General features: G+C 34.0%; 1 protein-coding gene across 1 annotated transcript; it reads right to left on the reverse strand.

The window, feature by feature from the left end:
- Positions 1-1461: 1461 nt before the first annotated feature.
- LOC102606038 (uncharacterized) lies at positions 1462-2934 on the reverse strand. The gene is made up of 2 exons (XM_006361551.2): positions 2494-2934; positions 1462-1700 (listed from the first exon to the last, which is right to left on the reverse strand). The coding sequence occupies exons 1-2, from the start codon at positions 2847-2849 to the stop codon at positions 1586-1588; spliced, it is 471 nt and encodes a 156-aa protein (XP_006361613.1). The 5' UTR covers positions 2850-2934; the 3' UTR covers positions 1462-1585.
- Positions 2935-10860: the final 7926 nt, after the last annotated feature.

Below are 10860 nucleotides of genomic sequence, written 5' to 3' on the forward strand. Positions count from 1 at the left end.
TTTTTTTTATATTTAAAAATTGCGTAAAAATACTATAGATCATGATAATTGACAACATAAAATATTTCAAAAATGTTGTATGTGGGTAGTCTTATTATGCCTTAAATAGCGTCAAAGAAAGTACATGTTTGTGATAAAAAAAACTTATTCTTTTATCCACGCAAACAATCGCTTCAAAAACTCGATTATTAGCCCCAAAACATACCATTTATATTATAGCACGGGCCACATTATCTAGTATATATATATGGCCATTACCAACATAATTTTAATTTTTATTTGTTTAACTTTTTTAATTACGGTAAGCAAGAGTAAAAAAAAAGGAGTCGTCAAAATCTTTTCACTACATTTTAGGGATTTGACTTTTGATAGAAAAAATGAGATAAATAGTTCATTAACTATAGGAATAGGTCTAAAATGATTCCCTAATTACACACTTGACGGATTTAGTCCTTTAACTATTTAAAAACTTATCAACTTTGGTCCCTTAACTATACACTTACCAGTTTTAGTCTCTTAACTATAAACTTACCGATTTTAATCATTTAAGTATTCAAAAACTTATCAGATTTGATCTTTGTCCTTTTTCTTAAATACAAATAGCTTAGGTTTACATTATGTCTTATTTATGTCTTAATATTATCTCATCTCATAAAAAATAAATTTCTTGTGTTATCAAATATTTTAGTAACTGAACTCTCTTCTTTATGTCTTATTTACCGTTTGTCACTGACCTAAAATAACAATAATAATAATATTTTAAAAAAAAAAAAAAACTCTTTTTCCCCAAATAAATTGTATGTCACAATTTTTTTGATCTATTGACCATCGTGTTAGATTGTTTGGTAACAAAAATTATTATTTTTTATTTATACTAGAAAATTCACTTACTATTTGTTATTTACTCAAAAGATTATCTTTTTTTCATATCATAATAATCACCTATATTATGCTATTTTACTATTTTATTAGAAAGGTTACTCAAGCTGAAAAGTGATATATATTTGGGTAAATGTAACAACATGTTACTTAATTTTTAGCCTAAAAAAATGTTAACCCCCAACTCATTTTAACCAAAAAAAAAAAATAACTGCTAATTGATCTAGTATCCACCCCATAAAACCTCTTTATATGCTAAAAAAAAATGTCTAAAAATTTCTTTATATGGTAAACAAATGTCTTTATATCAAAAAAAAATAAAAATCATTATATCGAAAATGATAAATGCTTAAAGTAAAAAGAACTTGGAATAAGAGATGGAGGTAGAAGCCTGTCCAGTCACATATCTTGGTGAACTGGTGGAAGTGCTTCACCCAGGTCTCGAGTTTGAGCACTGGATATGGAGAAAATTATGTTGGGAGCACTACCCCTGAATGGACCCTGCAGTGCGCGATCCGAATTTAGTCGGAACTCTAATATGGGCTCAGAACACCGAGTGGGAAACTAAATAAAAAAGTTGTAGTCCAAGTATGAGAATCTTTATCAGACTTGCTATATATATTTGTTGAAAAGTAAAAAGGAGTTGTAAGATACAACAATTGTGGCTCAAACAAATGAATCTATAAGCTCTTTTACAGCAAAAGTCTCATTCAAGGTCTACAATGCCAAAATTGGAGAGAAGGATCTTAACTTGATCGACAAAATCAGAACCCGTTGCATACTCTGTCAACATCCCAACAGCAAAACCAAACATCGCCCATCTGCATATACATGTTTTTCCATAACATCAAGTGCAAAGAATGTGTATGTACAAAGTGTACTGTAACCAAACTTGCACTAATTTCTGCACATTCTGTTTCATTATACATTATGTTATGTTATTGCATTTATAAAGAGATTGTCAAATGGAATGATATTAGATTCTTAAACGCCTATATCGACATGCCAAAGGTAGGTACTTAACACTTAACAGAGCTAGTGGCAACATAGCCATACAGAGCAAAGCTTGGTTCGTTGAACAACTTATCGTAAAATTATACTGTGTATGTAAGTCAAAAATTACTTTTCATTCACATATACTAAACCTTAGAATATCCTCGATAAAATTTCTGACTCCGCCACTTATCAGTTACATGTGCCTATGTCATTCTTGTAAGTCAATATTTATATCAAAAACAATATAGCATCACACACAAATGGCACATTAAAGTAAGGCTAAAATCATACCAAAAAAACTTACCAAAACCAATGGTAATATGAACACATTCCAACTTCAAAATTGAAGCAAAATAGAAAGACAGTTACATCAAACCTTAATTCTTGAATCAACTTCTTTATTTTACTTCTTTCATTTTAATTTTTTTGTCTGATTTTGACTTGACACAAAGATTAAGAAAGTAACATATCATCTTAAACTAAAGGTACGTAGAATATAGAAAAATGTCTTTTAATTTTGTTATCTAAGAAAAAATTAAAAAATCACCGAAAAAATTATTCTTTTTAAAATAGACTAAAAAGAAGAGTAAAACAAACAAATTAAAACGGCGTGAGTACCTTCCATTAGAGATTTCATTCTTGGCAATAAAACCAAAGAATGGGCCTTGATTAGCTTCTTCAAGTTTCTTCTGTTTAAAGTATCCTTGAAGTTCCTTAGCCTTTTGCCTCTGAAATTCAAGTGTAATTACATTTTTACCCTCAGAAGTTGTGACAGCCACAGGCTTAGGAGGGGCAGTAGTAGTAATAATTGGTGGTGGGATATTACTAGGCTTAGGTGGTGATGGAGCAACTGGTCTTCTAATTGGACCTTCAGCTTGAGAATTTCTTATAGTAAGTATTATAGGCTTTGTTGAATAAGAAGGGTAATTTTGGAATTTAATGCAAGGGAATGTAGATGATGATGCCACTGACATTTTCTTGATTTTTTTTTCTTGTCAGAAGAAGAAGATAGTGTTTGGTTTTTTTCTTAGTTGTTATGCTATCAGAAAGAAATTTTGTATGGAATGTACAAGTGTTTTGTGGATAAAATGTGGCCAAGTCTCTCATGTTATAGTCAACTACTTTGTCTAGTCACAAATCAGAATACTTATAAACTCCAAGAAATTCTTCAATTTGTTCTTTTTTTGAAATTATATACCTAACTAGGCATGCAAACTATATTTATCAAATATAGCGAGAGTTTTATAAATTATTATATGTAGCGAGAGTTTTTGAAATTTGTTATATATCAATAATATAATAATTTTTGAAATTCATTTTTGTATTAATAATATAACTATTTTTAAGTTCTATCAATGATACAATAATAAATTACTTTAAAAATTCATCAACAACTTAATTCATATATTTAAGATATTTCACAAAGAATCTAAAATAATCAAAGAAGTCTAGAGAATTGGGAAGAGCACTTTAGAATCAGAATTCTAGAGTAATTTTAGAAAACATAGCTAGTAATATTTATAAGAGAGTAGTAAATATTTTTCTTGTGAGATGGTGGTGAGAAATTTAAATTTGAAATTTGTTGACGTGAAAAATTCAATAAGACAATAATAAATATTTTAAGTTTGGGAGTTGATTTCTACGAGAAGAAAGTATGAATTACAATACGTGAAATTGAATCATTCTCTAGCCATTTATTTTTTATGTATTCAAAACGTCTTATATACACTTCTATATATAAAATACAACTATTTTTCTTAATTAATATACATATAACCACATATGATAGTATATACTGAAAAAAATAATATAACCAACATGTGTGCGCGCGCATGCGTGCTGCATGCGTGTGTGTAGTTTCATATCTGTATACTTTTGATTTCTTAGCAAATTCACAAGTATAACAAAGTTTAAGACACGTGATTTATACATCATTGTGAGATATTCATGAGACACATATTCATCATGTAAAGATATCTAAATAATTATTTAAAAAGTTAAAGTATCAAATTGACACTTAATGCTAAATTTAAAGGGCAGCCAAAATTAAAGAAGGATTAATTTCCAATTAATATAGTTGTGAGGGGTAAATGTAAAATCTCTTAAAATGTTCAAAGTCTTTCCTGATCTATAAAAGCTCCATTGTTCTTCCTTTATCCCTCAAAACCCTAAATTTCTCTTAGTCGCCATCAGGGGCGGATGTATAGTGTTATCCGAATCCACTTGATAAAAAAATTACACAAGATGGAATTTTTTATGTACGTGTATATATTTAAAATTGAACCACCTGAATATATATCAAAGGAGTAGCCCAACGATTGATGGGGTTCAAGATTTTGCTTAAGTGAGCTTTGGGTTGCGGGATCAATTCCGGGCAACAACATTTTATTTTATTTTTAAAGTCATAACTAATTAAAAAATTTATATTTTAAATCTCTAATTGAAAAGTCAACAAATAAAAAAACCCCTCTTTTCTAGGGATTGCAATATTATATTTTTCCTAGTCTTTCTCGTTCAACTTCACATTTTGTTGCTGCTCGCTGGCCGCTGCTGCAGTCCCGACGTTGCTGCCGCCTGTTGCTGCTGATGCTTGCTGCCACTGGCCACTGGTGGAGGAGTGGTGGTCCTCCGTGGATTAATTTCATTCTCCCCTTCAGGCTCCATTTGTAATGGCAACCTCTGTAAGTTTTTTTTAGTTTTTTTGTTTTTTTTTTCTTCAGAATTTTATGCTTTGATTCTGGTATTTGTTGATGTGCTATTTTCTTTAGCTGATTGAGCTCGAATATTCACTTCTCTTAACAATTTTTTATTTTTCATATGAAAATTTCAATTCTATTCACTAATTATGAAAGTTGTAATTTTATTTGTTGATTTTATATATTTATTATGGACATTCAACATTTGTTTAGTGGACATTAACTTTTATTTATGAGATTCAAACTTTTGTTCATTGTCTATAATTTTGTTTTGGTCCTTATTGCATATTTAATTTTTGTAAGTTCTGACTAAATTTTTATTTTACGATTCAGTCTCAATATTCAGTGAAGAAGTATTTTACACAAGTACCGAAATCAACTTTAGCCTCTCAAAGTCATAGTTAATCTAATCAAAAAGAAAATACTAATAATTCTGAAGTGTCATTAGATTCTTCTCAAGAATTTGATTTGAGTTTTTTAAAGTTTGATCTGGTGAAAGAACATCAATATTGAACTATCACCCAAACCACCGTGATATTATTAGAAGAGCATACCTTTTGAATGGTCCTTATCAACCTCGTTTGGTGGTGCAAGAGTATCCTCAAACAGATATTTCTGGATTAATGCGTCGTTTTAATCATGAATGGTTTGATGATATATTTCATGATTGGTTGGAGTATAGTGTTAGTAAAGATGTAGTCTATTGTTTGTATTGCTATCTTTTTAAAGATCATAACACTAATCAAGGAGGAGGGGAAACATTTTCAACTATATGATTTAAGAGTTGGAACAAAAAGGGTGGTCTTGACAAACATATTGGTCTACCAAATAGCATACATAATCAGTCAAAAAAGAAGTGTCAAAGATTTACTACGACAACGGCGGTCTATTCAATTTGCATTTGAGATACAATCTAATCAACTCAAGCATGGATATTATATGCGCTTAAGTGCGTCGGTTGACGTAGTAAGACTTCTCATAAGTCGGGCATTTGCATTTCGAGGTCATGATGAATCTAAATCATCACTTAGTAGGGGTAACTTTCTTGAAATTCTCTCATGGTATGCAAAAAAATGTGATAAAATTCGTGATTATGTTTTGGAACATGCTCCTTTAAATGATCAAATGACTTCTCCAATGATTCAAAAGATATTGTGAGTGCATGTAAGATAGAGACCGTTAAAGCTATTCTTGAGGAATTAAATGGTGACTACTTTTGCTTTTACTAGTTGATGAATCCTTTGATGTGTCACGCAAGGAGCAAATGGCTATCGTATTTCGATATTTTGATAGAATGGGATTTGTAATTGAGCGACTTATTTAGTTCATGTTGAAGATACTAGTGCTTCATCTTTAAAGGAGGCAATTTTTAATTTACTTGCTCAACATTCTTTGAGTCCATCAAGTGTGCGTGGACAATGTTATGATGGGGCAAGTAATATGCAAGGTGAGATCAATGGCCTTAAAATGTTGATTAGACGAGAAAGTAAATCGGCTCATTCAATCCATTGTTTTGCTCATCAACTTCAACTAACTCTTGTTAGGGTCTCTAAAAAGTGTGTTGAAGTGGGAAAACTTGTAGTATTGATCTCAAATATTTTTAATGTATTGGGATCTTCTTTTAAGCGTATGGATAATTTACGAGATTCTCAAAAATCAACAATTCAAGTGGCATTAGATATGGGTGAACTTACAACCGGTAGGGGCTTGAATCAACAACTTGGTCTTTCAAGAGCTTGTAATACTCGTTGGGGATCTCATTATAAAATCCTTTAACAATTTTATTATTATGTTTGGCTCTATTCTTGAGGTTCTTGAATCACTTGCTCTTGATACAAGGAGTATGGATGAAAGAGCCAAGGCAATGAGACATCTTGAAGTTTGTCAAATATTTGAGATTGCGTTTATGTTGCATTTGATGAGAGATGTCTTAGCAATCACAAATGAGCTTAATAAATGCTTACAAAAAAAGAGCAAGATATTGCAAATGTCATGCTACTTGTTGAAGTAGCAAAAAGAAGGTTGCAAGTCTTAAGAGATGATGAATGGCATTCTCTTATTGCCAAGGTATCTACATTTTGTATCAAACATGATGGTTTGATACCTAACTTTGAGGAGCCATATGTTATCTCTTTAAGATCACGGCGGAAACTTGTTAACTATACAATCTTACATCATTATCGTGTTGAAGTGTTTTGCAATATCATTGATTGACAACTTCAAGAAATTAATGATCATTTTGATGAGGTGACTACCGATTTGCTCCATGGAATTGCTTGCTTGAATCCAATTAACTCATTTTCAATTTTTTACATAAGAAAAGTAATGAGAATATCAACACATTGGGATTTTCTCCCAGGCACAACTTCCAAGAATGAACTAGAAACACCTTAGCCCCCCCCCCCCTTTTCGGTGGTCCTTCCGATCACCGGAAACTTTTCCCTCACCTACTTTTTTTACTTGAAACCCTTTCTCTGTAATTGAGGATTGTATTTATTTTGCTATTGGCTTTAAATCTTATGACATCGAGCGAATCAACGGAACGACTGGAGAATGGTACGAGTGGACGGAAAGGAGAAGAAGAACAATCACTAGAACTTCTTTTAGTAAGAAATCTATGATCTGGATCACTCAGGTCATGCGTGAAGCTTCAAAGGCAAAAGGAAATCTGGTCAGGAGGTGGAAGAAAACAGAAGCTCTTTCAGAAATTTACTGCTCCAGGAATTTCAACAACGTCCATGGCAGATATATTACTTTGATAAACATAAGAAGAAGGAGGAGGTTTGTTATCATCATCCCAGAGTTGTCTTTTAACTCAGGATGGGACATCTTTGCAGACAAAATTGATAGTTTCCTTTCCAGGCACAGAGTGGAAGAAAACAGAATAAAACAGAGACTAGTAGATAGTAATACCTCATTTGCAGAAGATGTTAGGAGCTTTAAATGGTCAAACGGGAAAGGAGAGGGAGTTAATGTTAGAGCAACATTAATGAATGAGAAGGAGCAGGGAGTCATTTGCATTAATGATGTCTCGAATAACCACAACGAAGTCTTAAAGAGAAGTTTAGTTGGAAGCTTTGAAAGAAGGGATATGAGTGTACCTACTCTATCAGAAGTGAGGAGATAGACCAATAAAAATTGGAGATAGACTCATGGTCTGAATACTTATGAGATGGGGGATGGAAAATTCTTGTTCCAGTTCGCTACAAGAGACATGGCAGAACATATAATTACAGGGGATTGGGTATGGAACAACACTAGGGTACAACTGGATTGGTGGTTGCCAACAATAACGGCCATAAATAGAGAGATTGGACCCTCGTCGACATGGATCATAACTGTGGGTCTCCCACTGCATCTATGGTCGTAGATGACCTTCAAAACCATCGGAGATTTCTGTGGAGGTTGGGTCGAAACGGAGGAAGAGACACAACTAAGAAACCATCTTAAATGGGTTAGAATTAGGGTTAAAGGTGACAGTCGATCTCTTTTAACCAGCAGTCCTCGCAGATTTATCCTGAGGTTAATAGAGAGGTTGAGGGGGCTGCCAGCTTTTTATCACGTGGGGGGACAAGAAAAGACAAGGGGTCAAGGGTCACTTCAAATTCAATTTTGAAGTCAAATACAGCCTAGTTCTTGTTTCTGTCTTCTTCAAACCAAGGCCCAAAACACAATAAACCACAAATCCACACAAGCCCAGCGGAGAATTTTAAAAAATCCAAGAGCTCCAAGGCCCGCTCACGTGAGAAGGATGTGGAGGGGGAAAAGGCCTTAGAGGTCTTAAAGCCCTCGCTTCTCAATTCTTGCAAGCTTTCAAGAATTGGAAAAAAGAAGCTGAAGAAGAGATGGAAGATATGATGGGGCAGAAAGAAGGGGAATAAAGGATTTTCTCCAACACCCAGGAAATGGTTCGCAAAAAACAGCCTTATGAGGCATGAGGCTGAACTCCCTAAAAAGGAAGAGAACCTGTGCAAGTGACAGAACAAGATTTGCAGATTCAACAGATCCATGACGCTGATCCAGTCAATATGCAAATTCCTCTTTCTCAAGAAGTTATCGAGACAGAAGCATCAAATTGGGTTAACTTTCATATTCTAGAGTTGAGCAATACTTATGGGGTAGCTTTTGAAAAAGAAATCATAACTTTGCTAATGAAGATTGATGAGAGAAAAATCTTGCTAGATAACAAGGGGCCTGGTAAAGTAATGTCTACTCCAAAGAACATGGGAATTGGCAAAAATGAATTAAAAAACCTTAAATCCAGTCTTAATGAAGAAGTGGAAGGGAGCAGGAGCAGGGGGAGAAATATGTATTTGACTTTTAAATGAAAGTAAGCCTATAGACATGGAATGTAAGGGGGTTAAATGACCAAACGAAGAGAACAATGGTGAAGAGTCTAATGCAAAAATGGAAGGCAGATGTTTACTGTTTTCAAGAAACAAAGCTCATCAAGGAGGTTAAAGTAATGGCCAAGCAATTATGGTCATGCCGATGGATGAAGTGTGGTTACCTGGAAGCTGTGGGTACCAGTGAGAGGTCCTTATAATGTGGGATAGTAGAAGCTGTATTGGGACTTTAGTTTAAGCTGGTCAATATTTCATCACTTATGAGTTTGTTTCAACTTATAGCCTCTATACATGGTACTTCACTGGAGTTTATGCTCCCCATACTAGGAATGAGAAGTTAATCTATTGGGAGGAACTTGTTGCTGTTAGAACCATTTGTGATGGGCCTTGGGTCACATGTGGAGATTTTAACACCAACAGAACTATAGGAGAAAGAAAAAGATGCAACATAATCACTTTTGTTATGTCTAACTTATCAACATGGATACATGAGATAGAACTACATGACCCCTAACTTCATGGTGGAGATTTTACGTGGTTTAGAGGCCTCAATCACCCAAGTGCAGCAAAGCTAGACAGATTCCTTTTATCTAAGAAATGTGTAACACCCTAGAAAATTCATAAGCTAAGACTTGAACCATCCTTCGTTGTGAGTAGGATTTTACCTAGGAATTAAAATTTCTTAAATGTTAAGGTCACTAGATGTAACACCTTGAGTTCCAAAAAGAATTAAATTGGAAATAGCAAAATCTGAATTTTTGCAAGTTAAGCTAAGTATGAGTTTTGGGTCGACTTCAAACGAACATAACTCCTAGATCAGGATGAGTTAGGTGTTCTACCAGATACCGTAGGATATATCTTTAAATTATATTTCCAACGCCTCCAAGTTTTGTAAGTTTCGAGGTCGGATGAGTGAGATATGACCTTTTGAAGATAGGCTGTCCAGTTAAGAAAAGTTAGCCGAAAATAGAGAGGGGTATTTTGGTCGTTTCCTTACCCAATCAGATTTAATTCATTTTTAGTAATACTTTAAGGGTATAATCATATTAGGTTCAGTTTTATAATGCTAGTTTACGCCTAGGGTTTTAGTTGAGAGAAAAGAAGAGAAAAGAGGAGAGGATCAAACGTTCGTCGAGATTCTTGCGTCTTGTTGCGGATTTTCTCCATGGGTTTAATCCCTAAGAGGTATGTAAGCTTCCATAGTGTTGGGTTTGTTCACCCACATGCCAAACATGTTATTTTCAGCGCAAATTTCATTCTTGAAATTGAAAGATTTGAGTTCTTGATAGGTGTTCTTGAAGTTCATTCTAAATTTTGTTGTGTTGGGTTGGATGATTTCTTGAGCTCAAAGAGACTGTTTTAAGGGATGTATTGAGTAGATTAGAGGGTACTTATGTTAAGAAATCAATTCTAAGTGATTGGGGAAGAAACCATTCGATTCTAAGCGAAATAGGATGAGAAAACGAGAAAAGAAACTTGCTGAATTTTTTGGGTTGGGGCCTGGTGCGATGCGCCTGCCAGAGCGCCCTAAACCCACCTCTGCAGTTTAAGGGCTGGCGCCCCGCGCCACCCATAGCGCCAAGGTCGCCTGCCCCACCCAGTTTGTCGTCGGTTGCCCCGTTTGAGTTTGTTTAAAGTGCACCTTCACTCCTTTTCGATTCTAACTACTCTAAGCTACTTCTAAACACCTAAAATCATTCCTAACATGATCATAACCTTGAATTCATAAATCAAATTCAAGTTAGAGTTGAGAGTCAAGTTTGAGAGTTCTTTCAAACCTTTTTTATAAGGTCCCTTATAGTCCTTTAGAGGAGTCTTCTACAACTTCTAGTAACTTGTTTCAAGACTCGAGCAAGTGAGTGTGACGATGAGGAGAATGTACTCATGAGTCTACTTTTTCATCATGAGATCCTTCGTATCGTGAACCATAACTCTTGAATTCA

The sequence above is a fragment of the Solanum tuberosum genome, unplaced genomic scaffold, assembly GCF_000226075.1.
Source record: "Solanum tuberosum cultivar DM 1-3 516 R44 unplaced genomic scaffold, SolTub_3.0 scf00352, whole genome shotgun sequence".
Taxonomy (NCBI): Eukaryota; Viridiplantae; Streptophyta; class Magnoliopsida; order Solanales; family Solanaceae; genus Solanum; species Solanum tuberosum.

Bases quoted from the DNA above. Each gene is read 5' to 3' on its own strand.
- LOC102606038 (XM_006361551.2), bottom strand. From the start codon at position 2,849: ATGTCAGTGGCATCATCATCTACATTCCCTTGCATTAAATTCCAAAAT. The intron at 1,701-2,493 runs GTACTCACGCCG...ATGTATATGCAG, and splicing joins AATGAAATCTCTAATGGAAG to ATGGGCGATGTTTGGTTTTG.